At 47.3% G+C, this 20,358-nt stretch overlaps 1 protein-coding gene across 2 annotated transcripts in view; it reads left to right on the plus strand.

Annotated features, from left to right (window-relative positions):
• The window catches only part of PREX2 (phosphatidylinositol-3,4,5-trisphosphate dependent Rac exchange factor 2), a 1,248,069-nt gene that overhangs the window by 508,505 nt on the left and 719,206 nt on the right, over positions 1-20,358 (plus strand). For both annotated transcript variants that reach the window (XM_086965847.1, XM_086965848.1), the window contains exon 19: positions 8,773-8,858. In XM_086965847.1, the coding sequence (XP_086821973.1) occupies positions 8,773-8,858 (86 nt within the window). The remainder of the gene's footprint in view (positions 1-8,772; positions 8,859-20,358) is intronic.

Consider the following 20,358-nt stretch of genomic DNA (forward strand, 5'->3'; position numbering starts at 1 on the left):
AGTTGAAAGCAGGGACAGATGATTTTGAGGGCATAGGTAACATAAAATTAAAGCTGGGTAAAAAGTGAATGGCACAGTTGTTTTTCACGTAGGAGTTCTGAGTGACATCATAGACAACTCATGTTTCGCTCTTGTTGTCTATTTGACACCACTCAAAACACCTCAATGAAAAGCATCTCTGTAATTCACTGTTACTCATCTATAATTCTATTAGTTATGCACGGTTTCCACAGAAAGCCTCTATCATTTGCACCAGATTCTAAATCTGGCAATTCACTGCCATGACAGAGTAACAGTTCATAACAAAACTCATTACACATTGTTGCCACATCATAAAGGCCTTCCGGGCAAGCCTGACAGGGCTCTCTGAGAACCTGGCAGTGCAGCACTGCTTGTCTGCTTTGACTGAAAACAGAAAGCACAGCAGCAGGACGAGGAAAGAAGCCAGGGAAGGTGGTTGGGGGTGTATAAGGATGGCAGGTAACATATTTTTCTTTCACCTTTAGGTCAGAGATGAGAGGCCATGTTCTGTATGGCTCCCCCATTACTTCTCTGTCCCTACGTAGCAGCTGAAAGCAAAGGCATATGCTTTTATGGGCTATACTTGGCATTAAATTATAGATGGGGAAAATAGTGAATTATGGGGAAGTTTTACATCTCGAGGTTCTGAACAACATCATAGCCAACTCGAGCTTCACTGTCGTCTATTTGATGTCACTCAGAAACCCTTAATGAAAAATATTCCTGTAATTCACTGTTGCTCATTTATAATCTATATATAATAATTAAGCTTTCATATCCTCAGTTTGCAACTGCTAATTAAATGCTGTTTGCCACAAAGGCTAACAGATCATTATCACTGCATCTTGATTCTAAAAACAAAAAACCTGAATTGTTACTTTGACAACAGGTGTCAAGAATCTACACTAATTTAGCAGATTTCTCCTCAAAATCAACATGCTGACGTTTTGTAGTAATAGGCATCTGTGTTTCTCATATATAGCAAATAATAAAGGCTATTGGTTATAGTAAAGGATGGCATTCAAAATATTTATATTGGAATAAGAGCGCATGAGATGCTTTCATAAAAGTGTCTAGGAGAACTGGGCATTCAAATACAAAACAGTTCCTTAATCCACAGGATGGAATGGACTTTATTATGAAGAGGACTGGCTGGCATACAATGTAACTGCGACTGTATGTGCTGTCTTTGTCAGGCTCGCATAGCTTAGGTTTGTCCAACCTCTTCATCCTACCTGCATCTATTGATGTCTTTTCAAGGTGATTTATTACTCTTCTCATCTCCTTGTCATCCCTTACCTCTTTCCTCTGTTTGTCTCAGCGTAAGGTGGCCACAGTTTTAACCTTTGTTTTCATAGAGAAATGTGCCCTGACTTCAGCTGTATTATATAGTCTTATTATACCTTTCAATCAAGTAACTTCACCTATTCATTATGAGGTAACCTATCCCATGTTTGAAAACACCTTAAATCTACATTTTCTCAAGTTTCAGTCATTACTATTTCTCTGGCTTTAGCCATGAGCCTTTCCTTTATTCCATAGTTCATAACGTTTCAAAGTATCTTATGCCATTGCGCACCATGTGTTGGGTCCCAAGATGGTACTCTCTTGGAATGGCCATTGTTATGCCTAACTCCTATTTATTATCTATGGCAAGTTGATTTTTTAATTATTTGGTTAGGTGCCACTATCTTATTATTCAAATCACTACAATAAATTATTATGGCATTGTGCATGAAATGATGTCATTAACTAATTGGCTATTGTCCCCTGGTTTCAAATCTGACCTTGTGGGTCTCGTAGATGCTTGATGGATTGTGGTCTTTATTTAACCACCATGTGTGTATGGCTTGTATAACTGTGAGTTTGATTCAGTAGAGAAAGCTTGAAGACTATGTTTGTCTTTAACTGTGGACTTTGGCAATGGGCTAAAGTATTAAATAACCCAAAGGTAACCTAGCACCACCAGGTTAAATTCTGAAATAAAGTCGTTATAATTGTTAAAGCATTTGCTGCTATGTAGGGAGTCTAGTGATCCATGCAATAATCTCTATCAGGCTCTCCATTTGACCTTCGCATCCTGCCATTCCTCGGAGTTTGACCGTGAAAAATGTAGTGCTAGTTCTATATAAAACTATTCTTACTGTCAAGATTCCTTTTCCGAAGTAGTCCCCAAGCTGCTTCCAGGAGAGCGGTTTTGCTTTCCTTAGAGACATCGCACTCTTGCACAAAGGAGAAGAATGGATCATACTTATTGACAGTCCATAAATTCCAAGTAACATATTTTAAAGACACTTTTGCACGAAGGAGAGATGTTACTTTTTTTTTTTCATTATTGCAATTATCAGATGGAAAGTTACCCATGGCGGGATTAAATTACAGTATGTAGCTGTGTACACTTTTATTTTTGCATAGGTTACGTGTAACGCTTTGTGTTGTGTATACTGACATAAATCGTTGACTATATGGTCTACAAACGTTACGACAGGACAATGATATCTTCTACATACAGTGGGCCAGCTGTAGCAGTTTTCTCTCTGATTATAAAATGGTGAAAGCCAGTGCTAAATTTGCCCGCTATTGTTTTTGGTTCTAATATTTCCATGCATGCTGTTGCTACAGTCACGAAGCTAAGCTTATCCTGCAGTTTCTTTGTTAGTTCGATCGATGACCGAGCATAAAACAAAACTTTCTAAGCATACAGAAATATCCCACCTCACAGAGCTCACTTACAGGGGTTACCGACACAAAGAGTGAACAGCTATGTTTTTAATATAAACATTTAAAGCCCATCACACGAAGCCTGATGATTCAAGAACAACTACCTGCATATATTTTTTTGTTCGGTGACAATGTAAACTATTTTTATTTTTATTTTATAAAGTTTTATATAGCGCGAACCAGATCCCAAGGGATATCAGAGCGCTTTACAAAAGGATTAAAGGGAGAGTACTAGACCAGTAAAGAATGACAAACAGTTGTATTCACAAAAGTCACATACAAATGATACACCGCAAGAAGCAAGGGAGAATACAGAGCCAGTAACGATGTCATATGAGAATACCAAACAGTTATAGTCACAATAATCACCGACAGGTGGTACACAGCAAGTAATGAAATAAGCAGGTCAAAAACAGGGTGCTACAAGGGGCAAGCCTTACATCTGAGAGGAACATGGAGCACAAGTGCAGGAAGGTAAAAGGATGTAGAATCAATCAACACCTGTTGTATGATTAGTGGATGTGCGCGAATGCACAACAGCCAAATTAGGGTTATGCTTCAACTAGACAACCTACACCAATTTTTGTCACCCAAGAGATGGCGTTTCGTTATAGTAACTTCAATAATGTACGGTATAACAATTACTTGATAGTATATAAATAGGATATTTGTTAAACTCTGCACAGGGGTCTTCTTTACATCTCCCATTTTCATGTTAATGACATTGGGCGGAACTGCTTACATTGTAAAAGGTTGGAGTGAGTGGCAATTATAAGTTATGGTTATAGTTTTTACCTTATTGCCTTGCCATATGAGGAGTCTATCAAGTTCTTTATGAATGTTTGACGTTACAACGCAAACAATTACAACGCATTCCTTTACAACGCGGTTTTTACATCACAACTACCATTGCATTGCATGATTTTACAACTCATGCCATTACAACACATTTTTAAAAACTACCATTACAACACATACCATTACAACACATACCATTACATAATACTTTTAGAGTAACTGTGGGGTAAGTACTGGATAGTGTAGGGGTAAAAATTACTATTCCCACTCCAGTGAGTGCAACAGCAGGGAAAGTGTTGGATAGTGTGGGGTTAAAATGACTATTCCCATGTACCCCAAAACCAATACCCACCCTAAAACGAAAAAATCTCCATTACTTACCTTATAATGCATTGTAATGGCATGAGTTATAATGCTCTGCGTTGTAATGGCATGTGTTGTAGTGACATGCGTTGTATTGGTATGTGTTGTGATGGCATGGAAACGTAAAGGCAGTTGTGTTGTAACAGCTGCGTTGTAAAGGTTGTGCGTTGTAATGACTGCGTTGTACAGGTTGTGCGTTGTAATGACTGCGTTGTAATGGTTGTTTCCCGTTCTGTACTTTAGTGCACAATATTTTCTCAACCTCATTTGTTTTAAAGGATGTTCTGAGAAATCCACTCCAACTTTATTGTAAAATGGATTCCTTTATGGAAACTATGGCCATATTTTCTTGAGGTTTCTAAATGTGTATTTATTTAATTTTTTAATTTAATTAATTATGTTTTCTGTTACGCAAAATTGACACCAAAAAGCATCAGTGTGTGTTTACTAATAAACAAAGTGAAGATTATAGCACAGAGAAACATCCTCAAAAAGTCCAATGTCACTATTTCATATCAGGTGCGTAAGACAGTGCCCTCTTTTTGCATGGTTGCCCCCACTTTTTGCTAAACTGCTGATGTACTTTGACTGAGCTATGTCCTGGGTTCCTGCCAAACAGGTACCCAAGGTCTTTGTTCTTTCCCTAAAACTGCCTTTAAACAAAACCCAATTGGCACTTGTTGGCCACAGGTCAGTCCCTTGTAAATGCTACCACAGGTACCAAGGGCACTGTGGCCAGGGAAGGCCTCTAAGGGCTGGAGCACTTATTGTGCCACCCCTAGGGGCCCTGTACCTTTACACACACACAATGCCTTTACAGGTTGCGTGTTTTGGTGCAGAACAAAGTGAAGAGTTACATGGCACACATCCCTGTGTGCCATGCCTCCAACCCACTGCCTTGGCATAGGTCAGCCACCCCTCTAGCTGGGTGCATTAAGAATATATGGTGCTGGGAGTTTGTCATTACGAACTCCAAAGTGCCATAATGACTTTAATGAGAACTGAGAAGCTTGGTATCAAACTTCTCAGCACATTAGACCCACACTGATGCCTGTGTAGGAATACATTGAACATTGTTCTGTGTGTGGAGTTGATTTGTATGGAATATTGAAAAACTGCCTATGTACTTAAAGTGTATTACTTACCTTTTGTCTAGGAAATGTATCAGTGTGATATCTAGGCATACCACACTGATTAGCAAAAGCAATCTAGAAAGTCATCTAAAAAGTAACGTACATATAAGTCTGAAAAGTAACTGAAAAGTCGTTTCGAAACCTTGACTTACTGCGTTTGAACCAGTTTTCAATTGTAAAACATTGCATAAGATTTTGCGAAGCATTTTTTCTCTTACCTGCTCCAGGCTTGGTTTAGTTCTAAGAAATAAAATAACATAATAATATTTTTATACAAACAAATTGGTCTGAGTTCAGTCTTTGAGTGTGTGACATTATTTGTTGCCTTAGTGTGTACAACACTACCCTCTGATAAAGCCTTACTGCTCGCCCACACTACCACAAATAGAGAGTAAGGTGCTATCTACTTTTACCTCTGCCGGCCTTTGGTGTTCCACTAGACTCTGTGCTCTCTAGACTATACCTCATTTTGGTATAGTATATACAGAGCCAGCTTCCCACAAGCTTCAGTTATGTTACTTTAATTTAAACCTTAGCTCAGTCCTCGGTAACTGTGGCACAGAGCAGTCAGGTTTAACTCAAAGAACAAGTGCAAAGTATTTGTCAGTACCAAAACAGTCAATAAGCCAAATAAAACACAGTAAAAATCCCACTCTAATTTGAAAAAAATAGTATGCATTTTAATTAACAATATACACAAAATAGACAAAAATCGGATCATGGAAAATGGAGATATAATTTTTTGAAGTTTTAAAGTTTTCTAGTGCTAAAAAGCGCAAAGTGCCAACCTTGAGTTTCTATTCAGTGTAGACTGGGTCAAAGTCAAAAGCTAAGGCTGACCACAATGAAGTGTGGGTTGGATACAGAGACCAGGTTCTGTCTGGTGAAAAGTTTTACCTTTTGACTTTTCTGGAAGTTGAATATCTTCAGTAGGGCCAGGCAGCAGGCTGGGCTTCACGAGATCAGATAGCCACCAGACAAAGTCTTGGGGAAGCCATTCACTTTTACCGGGAAAGCTCAGAGTGGGAGAAATTCAAACTTAGCACCCAGGGAAGGTTCCTCATCTGCCTAATACTTTCAGTGTCTTCTTCTTGTGAAGATCTCTAGCTTTGGACGTTGAACTTTTTAAAAAAATATAAATTATGTCAGCGAGGCAAACCACCAAGTTGAATCCAACCAGTGATGTGAGGTCAGCAGCTGCAGCTTGGCAGCAGTCGGTGGTAGCCTGTGGTTCTTTTGACAAAAATCCTTGGAAAAGCTTCTAAGTCCCAGCATTTAGGGTTAGGCAGGAGGAGTACAGTGTGACACCGATCCAAAGCCCAGGACCTTAGGAATACCACTTGGGGCTCAACCAGGACAAGTCCAGTTGGAACCGGTTAGCTGGTCTCTTGCAGCTGTGACCTTGTAGATAACCGGGAGGCTATCCAACTTGCCCTTGTCGTCCACTGTTCTGTCCTGGTGTTCAAGAGGGAGCAGTTTCAGCTCTTGGGGTCTTTCTTCACAGATAAAACAGTCAGCTCAGTATTTCTTCTGAGTACCAGTCCTATAGTTCAGCAGGTGAAGCCCTTCTTCTGGTTTCCACAGGTGTAATAGCGTTCTGAGGAATGTAGCTAGGGGTGCCACTTTTATGCCTGGCAGTAGCTGGTGGGTGGGGGTAACTCAGTACCATTTAGTAAAAAGTCCCAGGGGTAAACCTACCCACTTTGACATCATGTCCCGTGGTTCTGGCCCTAAACAACCTCACAGTGCCATCTCTGTCAAAATCCAGCATGGCAGAATCTTCCTTCCCTTTGTCAGAGCTCCAGACACTCCCCAGAGGTGTGTTTAGGCAAATGAGGACTCCCTCTGCAAAACATAACCAACAAGATTTTATTGGCTGTGTTGGGCGCCTTAAATCCTATTTTAATGCTTCTCTGTAATATTTATGGCATGCATCATATACACAACAGAAGACCGTGGCCATGTCACAGCTTATCTCCTGGGTCATCTCTGTAAACACCTCCTCTTCCCACATGACTTGCTGCTGACAAGAAGAGTACGCAGTTCCTAGGTGAAGTATTCTTCACCAACTGGGGGCCGAGGCTGAAAGATGTCTGGCACAATAATTAGCTTCCATGTTAGCCTGCAAATGCGTAAATGGAAATTAAATGTACATAACACCCACAGCATGACTGAAGTTATTGTATGTCTATGAACCTCATTTTACAACAAGAGCCTTCACAAAGAACGAATATTTAATTGATAGTCCACCAGTCCCAATCCACTAAATCATGGTAAGGCGAGCCCTATGGGCTACAACTTCATTACGGCCTGCAGAAACTCAACATGTTGTCCAAATATTTTGGGCAACACTACTAAGCATTTTGGGGAGAGGATGTAGCCTTACGGCTAGAGCGGTCAACCTTGAAGCTGGAGAACTGGGTTCGAGTCTCTGCAACAACGCTCAACATCTTGGGATTCTGGGCAAATCACTTAATCTCCCCTTGCCTAACAAGCAAGAAATGAATGTGTCCATCTGTAACGATACTGGTGCTCATGTAAAGCGCTCTGACACCCGATATCTCGGGTCTAGTTTGCGCTATATAAAACTCTAAAAAAATAAATTAAAAAAAAGCACATATGCTTGTGGTGGCTTTGTTGGGTTACACAGCAGCTACAGAGGCTGCCATTTATTTTCTGATAGTTCACACTATCACTGACTGGTGAAGAGGACTCCTTAGGTCTCCCAAAACTCAGGAATATTATTATGTCTTTACCTTAAAGGGGGAACCCAAGGGTCAGGGCTTCCCTGCACCACGGGGGCTGCAGGGGCCTGTGTTACATCCCTGAAAGGCCAGATTACAGAAATTTCCATCAGAGTAGGAAACTCAGGCCCTGACATTAGCCAATGACCAATGTCAGAATGTTTGCATCGACTGACAAAATCACATAACAGTTGCACCTACAGCATGTGAGTTTTTTACCCAGTTCAGCTGTGCACATGTAGCTTTAGCACTGAATTTTGGGCAGGTGATATCATTGATTGCAAAATGTCCCTACTGTGGTGCATATGTATGTAATATGACCTAAATGTTGTATCTGCTACATCAATTAGGTCACAATGCACAACTCAGTGTATATCGTTTTATAGAGACAATTCACAAGCAATGGCTTATATCAACAGTATTAGGGAACAGCTACACTTTAACGCTTAAACTGTCAGCGATCATTTATTTCTCAAATAAGAAATGGAAATGGTTTCATGTATTCTTGTATATGTATATCAAGTACTACTTTTTGTGTGTTCAGGGATTGCCTCTTACGGATACATCACTAGTCTACTTTCGCCTTTTCCTTTTGTTTGCTCTCTGTTTCGGTACTGCTGACTGTATACTTTGTAAAACCGGTCCTGTTGTTGGTGTCATTTGTCACAGTTTATCGTCTCATTTCTCACCATGCTTTGTCAGCTGTTGACCATTTTTGAGCACTGTCCTTTAATTTTGATGGATACCCCAAATTACAATCTGAGCCTGATGACTCTTTTTCTCAGTCTGCCCCTTCTTCGTCACAAATTTTGAATATTCTGTTTCTTTATACATTAAAATCTTGCAATATTTATTGTACTTTTCTATCTTATAGAACGTTACTTAGGGCTTTTGTATAGATCTCTCTGTGTATATTTCCTCTTTTGCAAGAAAGAGAAATGAAACACATACACCTCTTGATCTGACATCATGAACTTGCTTTTCTCCTCTAGGACAGTGAAGATCCCTGACTCCATTGATGGGCTTGGATTCCAAATCCGGGGCTTTGGTCCTTCCGTGGTCCATGCGGTGGGGAGAGGTAGGTTATTGAAACCAAGGCAGGGAAGACTGTAGATTTTACTTAGGATGAAGAATGATATACTACCAAACACTAGCGATAATGGACATTTATTGACACGCACTGATCATCACTGACACAAAAAACCATATCTAGACAATACCAGACCCTCACAAACCAACACAGACAATCAGTAAAACAGATACTACAATTAAATTAGCATTAAGGTTACAGTGCAAAACTTCTAAAGACCTAGAAAACAATAAGCAAGATACTTTCTTAAGCTTAAAACTATCCCACTAAATAAGGCCTTTCCATTGACATATCTCAGTACATTGTAAATTACATATCAAATTAAATCATCGATGACCTCCTAGATTACCTCGCTTTGTGATATCAATGAAATTATTGATGAAATAATGCATGACATTGTTTATTCATTGGTGTATTCATTTTACAATGCCAGCATTCTCAACAGCATCTTCCATCACATCATTCAATGCATCTGTCTTACTTTGCCCAGTCACTGAAAGATCATGTTGCCACTTACCACACCTTACTGTTTGTTACATTGGTGGACATGGAGAGGCCACAGCTTAAAGATATCATATTGAAACAAGGGCCTAGAATCAGTGGGAATGTGTATGTTTGTGTGTATGCATATGTGGTATTCAGTGACCAATGACTGCATGATGCAGTATGTGCACATGTAGAATAGTGGGTAAACATGGGTGGGGAGTGGCCACTGAGAAGAGCATGGGGTGAGTTGGATAGTGTATGTGAAAGGTTTAGCATGCTGCTGAATGCAACATGCTCCAGTAGCTGCACCAGCCAGTGCATCTTGGAAATCTCACAGAATGATGGATGACCTATCACCTCCTACCATAATTTGCAACTGAAGGTGAAGCACCACCTTCTACTGATCTAGGCTCCCATCTACATCCTAGGTTGTGTACAAAGAAGGACGTTAGTGCATGTGTGACTCAGGGGCCCATGTTGGCATCACTATCCCTAGGTAAGGAAGAACAGACCAGTGAAAGCAGCTGTACGAAGCTGTGTGGCAGTATTCTGGTTTCACTTCAAAATTGTAGTATTTACACTGACTAAGTGATAATACCTGCCTAGGGCCTGCCTCCTCCCATACTAGAGTGCCAGTGCTCCACACTGGTCACCTTCAGCTCCCTGGTCCTCCTCTCTCCACTTCTGTTTTGTTTTTAGGCTTCCCTATTTTTACTGTTGGGCAGTAGCACCGGTTGTGCCAACTCCGTGGCTACTCTTTTTTTTGCCTCTTTGCACTTCATAGTTTGTTTTGTGACAGTTGTTCTTCCATTGCTGTGAAGCAGAGCAGGTTGACTGTCTAGTGGAGTGGTTCTTAATCTTTTGACTTCTGTGGACCACCACTTAATAATTACTGAAACCAGGGATACCCACTGAATCATTACCCCCAGGTCCCTCCTGACCCCGTCCCATTCCTTAAAATATGGAGATGACCATCTCCACGACAGAAAAAAGAAAAGGAGCATGCTGGGATACCCTACCTGCTCCTTCCCACTGGGAGTACTTAAGCGGTACCAACCCAGCATGCAGCCTATTCTTTTTTCTGTCTTCCGACAGAATGGATGGAGTTTTGCTGATTCTCTTACCTGCGGTGGCTTCAGGGTCTTCTCAATAGGCTGCTGGGCTGTCCTCTCCGTCCCTGAAGTCCTCCTCTCGGTGGGACGCGTTGGGCTGCTGGGCTTCCCGTCGTCCTGCTCCGCGGTCTCCTGGCCTGCCGGGCTTGCCGGGAACTGCGTTGGATGCCGCCCGGCCCTTTGCGGCTGGGGCGCTGGTTCTGCCGGTTCTCTTCCGGGTTGCTTTGCGCGTCTCCCTGGGGCTTGGCCGGTGGTGGGAGACGCGCTGCTGCTGGAGTGTTGCTGGTTCCTGGGGGGCTCTGCCGGGCTTTGCTCCTCGGTTTTCCGGCCTCCATGCTTTGCAGCCTTTCTACCTTCCCCAGGCCTGTTTCTCCGGCCGTTTGCGGGATTTGCTTGGTGGGGTGCCTGACATGCTCCTTTATCCTAGGAAGCCAATTATGCGATGTGCCTTCAGTACGTCGTGGACATGCCGACTGATATCTTTTCGTGTGGATCTGGTGCCTGATGGTTCGCTTACAGGTGAAGCTTTCTTCATGTTGTGTCAACGACTGGATGGTGGTCTGCCTGCTGGTCTTCGGTGTCCTGTTGGCTTCAATCATGTTCTGGCATTGCTGGCTGCGTGTTTCTTGCTGTTCCTGCCGCCCGCACATTTCTGGCTGTGTTGGTGCTGCTTGGCCGTGTGGCTGGCTGGCTCCCTGGTTTCTGGACAGTGCTATGCCGTGCCAATGTGCTGCGATCCCCTCGTGCTGTGGAGCCTTTGCTTTGCCTGTTCCCTTGTGTTTGGGGCTGTCTCTTTTCGGCCTTCATCCAAGGTGTGGCCTGCTCTGCCTGGCGCTGTTGTCCTGGAGGGCGCCTGGGCGGTCTCTTGGAGGGCGGTGGGCTGTTGGGACGCTCCTCCTGCCCTCCTGGTGAGTACCGCGTAGCGCTTCCTGTTTCTTTCTTTTTTAATATGTCCCGTGTTTCCTGCCACGCCCACCCGCCCTCCACAGTATAAAAACGCTGCTTTCAGCGCCACGTAATCAGACCTCGTAATCTCCTGAGGCGGAAGCCGGGAGACCTCTTGATTTTTAAAATTGTATTTGCGTGCTATCACTCGCCTATTTCTTGTATTTTAAAAAGAACTTCACTCACCCCCTTGCCATCACTGAAGCAGGCGATAGAAACGCCGAACAGCGACCCCTTCGCTGCAACATAGGAACCTGCAACCAAACAATTCTGCCGCCATTGACGGCGAGGTAGAGAGGCCACGCCTACTTCGAGGCCACGCCCACCCGCCCTCCACAGTATAAAAACGCTGCTTTCAGCGCCACGTAATCAGACCTCGTAATCTCCTGAGGCGGAAGCCGGGAGACCTCTTGATTTTTAAAATTGTATTTGCGTGCTATCACTCGCCTATTTCTTGTATTTTAAAAAGAACTTCACTCACCCCCTTGCCATCACTGAAGCAGGCGATAGAAACGCCGAACAGCGACCCCTTCGCTGCAACATAGGAACCTGCAACCAAACAATTCTGCCGCCATTGACGGCGAGGTAGAGAGGCCACGCCTACTTCGAGGCCACGCCCACCCGCCCCCTTTCCACCCATAAAAAATGTGCAATTACCGGACGCGCAGCGGACGGGCGCAGCGGGCGCGCCAAAGGCAAGCCCGTCTGGGCCCGTCCGGGCCCAGACGGCCCTAGGACCAGACACTATGCCCAATCCACAGCCCCACCTATCCTACCCCCCGGATACCCTCCGCCTCTGGAACACAAAGAAAAATCCTCAGTGTGAATTTATCCTCAAGGATGACACCCCATTCACAGGATGTCCCCTCTGCGACACCCCCGAAGCCACGGAACTTAGCCACACGCTTCGACTGGGCCTTCTGAACTGCAGGTCGCTAGCAAAGCACTCGCACGAGATAAACCTCCTCACTCAAACCCTCTCGCTAGACGCCCTATTTCTGACCGAAACATGGCTGACCCCCAGCAACGGCTCAGACTTGGTCAATGCAACCCCCCCCGGCTACCAAATCTGCTGCCTTAACAGACCAGTCGGAAGAGGTGGCGGGCTCGCCATTCTCCATAAAGACCATCTCAGCTGCAGGATCTACGACGGTACGGTCAAGGACTGTGAAAACTGTAATTTCACCCTCCAGATATCCCCCACCACCTCACTATCGGGTCTTCTGGTATACCGACCACCAGGCTCGATAGGTGACTTCTCAAGCACTCTGATGGATCACATCCTTTTAAAAACAATAGCAACGCCCAACTTTCTTCTTCTAGGGGACCTAAATCTACACTTTTTAGACCCGGCAGACAACACTGCCGCTAATCTCCTAGCAGACCTCATGTCAGCTGACCTCCTGCTCCTGAACTCGACACCCACTCACGAGAAAGGACATCTCCTAGACCCAGTTTTCACCAACATTAGGAATCTCCAAACCCAAGACCCTACCCCCCTTCCATGGACTGACCACTTCCTGGTCCCTATGCACTGGTCCTATCAGCCCGCCTCGGTCCCTAAACAGAAAACCAGAATACTAACCAGACGTTGGCACAAGTTAAGTCCAGAAGAATGGGAAGTGAAGCTTAGGGAATCCGACGGCCCCCTCTCAACTGACCCTAACACCGCCGATAGAGAATTTAACAGCTGGCTCACCAACCCCCTAGACAGCCTCATCCCATTAACATGCTCTCTTAAGCATGTAAAAAGGATTAACCATGCTCCTTGGTACACTCCGCCCCTGAACATTCTTAGGAAGGAGTGCAAAAAAATGGAGCGAACATGGAGAAAAAACAAATTGGCGACGGACAAAAACGCTTATCAATCAGCCATGAAGGCTTACAAACAAGCCCTCCACAGCGCAAAAAGCTCCTTCTTTGAGGAAAGAATAAAGAATTCCTCGTGCTCTGCCAAAGAGACTTTTTCCATCCTTAAAGAGCTCCTCCATGTCCCAGCCCCCCCGCAGACACCCTTGGACCCCAAAGCAGCCGAGGAGAAATGCGTCAACCTGGCTAACTTCTTCGACAATAAAATTAAGAAAATCCTTTCCTCCCTACCTGCCACCAATCAGGCCACCCCTGGAATAGCCAAGGATCATGCCCTCACGTCAGGCAACCCCACGGACAAACCCGAACCCCCTCGTCTAGCTTCATTCGGACCAGTCACAGAAGAAGAAGTGGCAACTACTCTAGCAGCCACGAAAAGTGGGGCTCCCAGCGATTCAGTTCCCGTACGGTTCACTAAAAACATCACTCGGACCATTACAGCCAGACTCACGGCCCTCATTAACACCTCGTTTGCCCAAGGAGAAGTCCCACAAAGCTGGAAGGAGGCCGTTGTTAAAGGTCTTCTGAAAAAGCCGTCGCTAGACCCCGCGGACTTATCCAACTATAGACCCATCTCGCTCCTCCCTTGGATAGGTAAGGTCGCGGAGAAGCTTGCAAATAAAAAGCTGTCCCACTTCTTAGAGGCAAACCATCTGCTAAAAAACTCCCAAACAGGCTTCAGACCAGGTCAGGGCACAGACAACGCCCTCCTGGCGGCCGTAGAAAACGCGAGGGAAATCATGGACACAGGAGGATCAGTGGCAGTGGTCCTCCTGGACCTTAGCGCGGCATTCGACACTGTCAGCCACCAGGTCCTAGCCCAGCGCCTAGAGAACACTGGCGTACAAGACAGTGCGCTGAGATGGCTCACATCCTTTCTCTCCCGACGCTCCTTCCAAGTCTGGGAAGGAGAAAGCCGCTCACCCTCAATCCCCCTCCGGTGTGGAGTGCCTCAGGGCTCGTCACTGAGCCCCACGCTTTTCAACGTGTATATGGCCCCACTGGAGGAGCTGGTCGCCCCATTCGGAGTCACGATCGTCAGCTACGCTGACGACACTCAGCTGGTGGTGACCCTCTCACACCCCAAGCTAAAGCCCTCCAACCTGCGAGACTGCCTCTCCTCCGTCCATCAATGGATGGGCGACTCTGACCTAAAGCTTAACGGGTCAAAAACAGAGATCCTGCTCCTCGGTCACAAAACTTCGAGTCTCCCCCCTAACATCTGGCCCGCCTGTATGGGTGACCCCCCCTCCCCTAAGACAGAGGTTAAGAGTCTGGGAGTGTGGCTAGAGACAGATCTCACCTTTAGGACACAGGCTAGGAAAACAGCCGGGATCTGCTATGGGCTACTTAGATCATGCAGAAAGGTGCTCCCCCTACTACCATTCCAGTCCCGCCTCCTGCTAATTCAAGGCTTAGTGCTAGCAAGGCTAGATTATAGCAACGCTGTTTACCTCGGGGCGCCGGAAGCCACCCTCCAAATACTACAAAAAACCCAAAATGCCGCAGCCCGCCTGCTCACAAACACCCCAGCAAGAACATCGGCCAAGCCTGCTCTGAGAAAACTTCACTGGCTCCCAGTGAGGGAAAGAGTCGCCTTCAAGGCCCTCTGCCTGGCACACAAGGTCCTGCACAACGCTGGTCCCCCCATTCTGAGCACTTGGATCACCCCATACAGACCGCCGAGAGCGCTCCGGTCTGAACAGGGAAACCTTATCGTTGTCCGTAGGGTGAAGAAAACCCGCATCGGCGGCCGCAGATTTTCGGTAAACACGGCCAGAAAATGGAACGCTCTCCCCTCGAATCTCAGAGCTGAACCAAACCTCCTACGATTTAGGAAGTCCCTCAAAACCCTCCTTTTTCCCTGATTTATTCGAAGCTTTCCTGTGCCCCCCCCCTTAGGAGTCCGAGGTTTCAGCGCTGGGATACTCGAGGGTGACTACGCGCTCTATAAAAACCTAAAATAAATAAATAAATAAATAAATAAATTTTGCAGGTTCCTCCTGGGCCTGGTCCTGGGCTCCCTCCCTGCGGCCGGTGTCGTTCTTGCTGTGGCCTCGGCAGGGGGAGGGGGGACTTCTCTGCCCAGCGCTGGTGTTCTGGTGGGTGCCAGGGCTCCCTTTTGGGGGTAGGGGTGGTGCTTTTGGGGCACTCTTCCCACCCTCCGGGTGTGTAGCATGTATGGTATGTCCCTGTTTCCTTCCTGTTCACTGTCCTTCTTTGCGGTATGGCGGTTGGGCTGTGTATGGGCGGGTTGGCCTTGATGGGCTTGGTTCCGTCTCTTGGCCTGTTGTCCATGGCTGTTGCTGGTGGGAGTCGTCCTTTGGGCATCTCTCTGCCGGTCATGTTGGGTGGGTGCTGTTTTCCTCAGTTTCCTCCTCTCGTTTCCGCCTTGGTTTGCCTTCCCCGTGCCTCCTCGGCTGGTTGAGTTCTGTTGGTCAAGGCGGTGGGCTGGGGGTGCGTTCTTCCTGCCTCCTTGCAGTCCTTTCTCCTCCTCTGGAGTTCCAGCTTTGGAGTGGCCCTGGGTTCGGGTGGGCCTCCTCCTTTTGCCTCTCTCGGGGGTTCTCTGGTCCTTCTTTCTTGCCGGGGGGGGGGGGGGGTCCCCCTGTTGCTTGGACTCCCCTGCGCTGCGGTTGTTCTGCCCCTGGTGGGGTGTGCTTGTGCCCTTGGTGTGGTGGCCCTTCCACCGGTTTATTCTTTGGGATTGGGCGGTTCTTCCTTCCTGCCTGCGCCCTGGTCCTCTGTGTTCCTGGGTCGCCTCTGTTTTCTCCTGTGTGCCGTTGGCGTGCTACTTTGGTTGGCTTGCCCTTGCGGCGTGGATTGTGGTTTTTTTTTCTTCCTGTTCCCCTGGCTTGCGTGCTGTTTTGGGGGTTCGGGTTGGCCCTTGTTGGGCTCATGTTTCTGGCCTTCTCCTGCTGCTGCGGTTCCCTGTGCTTTCTGGTTCCGGGGTTCTTGCTGCTTTGCTTTGCCGTTTCTGTCTGGCATGCTGGTGCTTGTCCCTTGTTGTTGGTTGTTTGCCGCTTGTACTCTGCGGCTGCCTTGCCCTGGGGCTTTAGCTTCTGGTCCTCCTGCTGCCTGGCCGTCCCTGGTGGGGTGTCTTCCTGCGGGGCCGTGGCTCGCTTTCTGCGGCCTGCTGCCCTTTGGTTCATAGCGTTCGTGTGGGTTCGGTCCTGGTGCATGCCTGTCAGGTTCCTGCGGTTTTCCGCTGCTGGTCACTTCTTGCTCCCTCTTGGATCCCTTGCTTTCCTTGTCGGGGAGCTGTTGGGCCCTTCCTCTGTCCTGGGGGCACCTTGTCCTTGTTCGGCTGTTGGCTCCGGACTGGGTGGTTGGGCTCCTGTTGGGTCCTGTTGTTGGGGGTTTTGCTTCTCGCCTTCTGCCTGGTGGGGTTTGGTTTCCTGTTGTGGTTTCCATCTCCCCTCTTGTCTCTCTGGCGGGTTTGTGCTTTGGGGCTTTGCTTGGCTGGCCGCTCTTGCCTCCGGTGGTGGCTGGGTCGTGGCTCTGCCTTGGGTGGACGCACTTGTTCTTCGTCTGCCTGGCTCCTGTGCCGCGCTCTGTTTGCTGGTCCTGGTTGGGCTGTGCCCTTTCCCTGCTGGTGGGTTTTTGGGTGTCGGTCTCCCCGGGTGTGTGGCCTCTCTGCTGTTTCCTTTCGCCTCTTGGTTCCTGCCCTTCTGTTGGTTCGCCCGGGGTGTGTGCCTGTCTGGGTGCCGGCCTGCCTGCCTGCCTACCTGCTGTTTTTCGCTGTTGGGTGCTTCTTGCTCCCTTCGGGTGCTTTTGCTTGCCCTGTGCTCAGGGTGTCTGCCTTCTGGTGGTGCCTCCCCCTCGGGTTTCTGGGGGGGGGGGTTTGTCGGGCCCTTCCTCTGTGCTGGTGGGCCTTGGCCTTTTTGGTGGTGTTGGCTCGGGGTTCTCCTCGCCTGCCGTCCTGTTTCCCTCCGGTGGGGGCTGGGATTTGTTGGTCGTCCTTGGCTTTTGCTTTGGGTGGCCTCTTGTTCTTGGGTTGTTCGGCTCTTGTGCCCTGCCCTGTTGGCCGTGCCTTTTCCCTGCTTGTGGGGTTGGGTGTATGCCTTTCCTGGTGTGTGGCCGGGTTTCTGCTTCCCGCCCCTCTCGCTCTGCCTTGGGTTGCGGTGGGTTTTTGCTTCGGGTCTGGGGCTTTGTGGCCCTGGCGTTTGGCCTTGTGCCGCGTGGGCTGTTTTCGCCCTTTGCTCTCTTGTTGGTGCTGGGGTGTTCCTTCGCGCTCCCTTCTTGCGTGGTGCACCTTGGACTTCTTGGGGCTCCTCTCCTTTGCTTTCGGGTGCCAGGGTTTTTTCCCCGTGTGCTCTGGGTGCCGGGGCTCTGCCTCTGTGGTTTTGCCTCCCGGTCTCCGTTTTGACGTCCCGTTCGCTTTGCGGTTGGGTCGCTGGTGCTCTTCCTTGGTGGTGTGGAGCTTTGTGCTGTGTGGCCCTTCTTTGCTTGGGGTCCTTTTTGGTCCCTGCTGGGGTCCTTTCCTGGCTGCTCCTTCTTTTGGGGTTTATCGTGGTCCTGGGGTGTTCTTCGGTCTTTTCGGGGTCCGCTCCCTTCGGTTGGCTTTGGCTCTGGGTCCGTTTTGTGGGCTCTGGGCTCCCTCCTTCGGGTTCTGCTTTCTGGGGCGGTCTGGCTCTGGTTGGCTGTTGTGCTTTTCCTGGGCTCCTTCCTGGTTGGCGGTTCCTTTGTGGCTCTCCTTCTGGGTCCTGGTGGTCCGATGTTGTGTGCCTCCTGGCTGGCTAGCCTGCCTCTTCTGCGGCTGGTTTCTTGGGGTTGGGCTGTGGGCCTTGTTGTTGGTCCTCTGCTTTTGGGGTTTCGCCTTCGGTGGTTCCGTGGTGTCCCCCTATTCCTCATGGGGGTCGGTGCCTCCTTTTCCTGTTCTGGGGTTTTGGTTTCCCTGGTTCCGTGTGGACCTTTGTTGTCTTTCTTGGTTGTGCCCTGGGTTTTTCCGGGTCTGTTTTTGGTTGGGCTTTTTGCTCTCCCTGCCCTCTGTTGTGGTGGTTGCTGGTTCTGCTGGGGTTGGCCTTTGGTTGGCCCTGCCCTGTGGCCTGGTTCCTTTGTGGTTCCTTGTTGCTGCCCTCTTTCGGTTCTGCTGGGGGCTTCCCCTGCTGTGTGGGGGTCGTCCTTCTGCTTTGTTCCTTCCTGGTCCTGTGCGGGCTGTTCTTTCTGCCATTGTCCTTTGGGCTGGGTTGGCCTGTTGGTCTCTGGTTGTTTGGCGGCCAGGTGGGGCCTGGTTCAGGGGGCTTCGCCCTTGGGGGTTTCTCGCGGGTTGGTTGCCCTTTACTGGCTCCCTTCTCTGTTGGGTCGCGCGCTCTTCTCCTGGCCTACCTTTGGCGGTGGGGGGGGGGGGGAGGGGGGGGGGCGGGGGTCGGCATGGGGGGGTCCTTGGTTTTGGCCCCTCTGCTTGCTCCCTTGGGGGCTTGGCTCTACTTCTGTGCCTCCCTTCCGGCTTGCCGGGTTGGTGGTTCTTGTTTTCATGGCAGTCCCTTTCTGGCCTTTGGAGGTCTTGGTTCGGGTCTGGTGGGTTCTGTTTTTTGGTCTGGTGCCCTTGTTGTTGGTGGGGTTCCGGCAGGCCGGCTTCTCTGCTTTGGTATTCTCCATATTTTAAGGAATGGGACGGGGCCAGGAGGGATCTGGGGGTAATGTCCTCTTACTTACCGGTAAACTTCATTACTCCTGGTCCCGTTGACCCCGACTCATTCCTTACTTCCCTCCCTCCCTCGCTTGCGGCCGGCCTTCCTGTTGTTGGCTTGGTGTTTTTCAGGCTGCATGCTGGGTTGGTACCGCTTAAGTACTCCCAGTGGGAGGGAGCAGGTAGGGTATCCCAGCATGCTCCTTTTCTTTTTTCTGTCGTGGAGATGGTCATCTCCATATTTTAAGGAATGGGACGGGGTCAACGGGACCAGGAGTAATGAAGATTACCGGTAAGTAATAGGATTTTACTGGAACTCAGGGACCCTCAAAGAGTCATTTCTGCAAGCCTGGGACCCTGGCGTAACAATTTACTATGATTTGAACCGCAAGACAATGCACGCACATTACAGGAACCAGCATTCAACAAACAAATACACAAATTATGAAATATTATATTTAATTCTAAAATAATATTAAAAAACTGCATTTTAATATTAATAGGATGGTGAAGCTTTCCTAAATACAATTGATGCCACTCATTGCCCATAGGATATTGCTTGTTGCACTTACAGTGCTCCCACAAATCAATCTGAGGATATTAACTTAAATGTTCAATGTAGCGTCTTTATTTATATACACTTTATTAATCTGTTAATAGTATCTAATATTCTAGGCATTGGCGGACCTCCTGAGAAGGCTTTGCAGACCCCCAGGGGTCCGCACACCACAGGTTAAGAATCAGTGGTTTAGTGCTGCCTTGCTCTGGAGCTCCATAGGATTAAAGAGCCGAATGCCATAATTCTAGAATGAGTGTGTGTAAGATATGAGTGTTTGTAAACCACGGGCCTTAAACCTATGTATACTGAACCCCATGTGCTTATTGTTGCTGCACCAGCCATACCCTTGAACTATCTCACGCAGGCACACTGTTCCATTCTTATGTCTTAAGAGAATAATACAATGCTCTATTGTACATACTTAAATTAGCACACTTTTTTAAAAACATAGCTTGTACATTCAAGTAAACTCCAGTTGCTTCCCTCTTTTTCTCGAAAATGGCCGATTTATCTACAAAGCGTGACCTTTAAATAATTGTTGTATGTGGGTCTTTGAAATTTGCCAAATGCATTGCTTAAATTATTTTTGGGATTTTATTTTTCTTCTTGCCTTGAAAAAGTGGTTGTGTCATGAAATAAGTGTTGACAGGGAGGTTTTCCTGTCTTTTTTAATGTTCTTCAAGAAGTGAAGCTTAATGCATAGAACGCCAGTTTTAGTAGTGCCTTTTTTCGTTTGCCATTGCTAAAATAAACTTTCATTGTTTCAATAAAGTCACTATTTACTAATTTATGAACGTTATTTTAGCTAGTTTCTCAACCTTTCTAGCTATCCCACTCACTACTTACCCTAACAAAATTAGGCAGCAAGGTTTCATAAAGACCACTACA

The sequence above is a fragment of the Lissotriton vulgaris genome, chromosome 4_1, assembly GCF_964263255.1.
Source record: "Lissotriton vulgaris chromosome 4_1, aLisVul1.2, whole genome shotgun sequence".
In the NCBI taxonomy this organism is placed as follows: Eukaryota; Metazoa; Chordata; class Amphibia; order Caudata; family Salamandridae; genus Lissotriton; species Lissotriton vulgaris.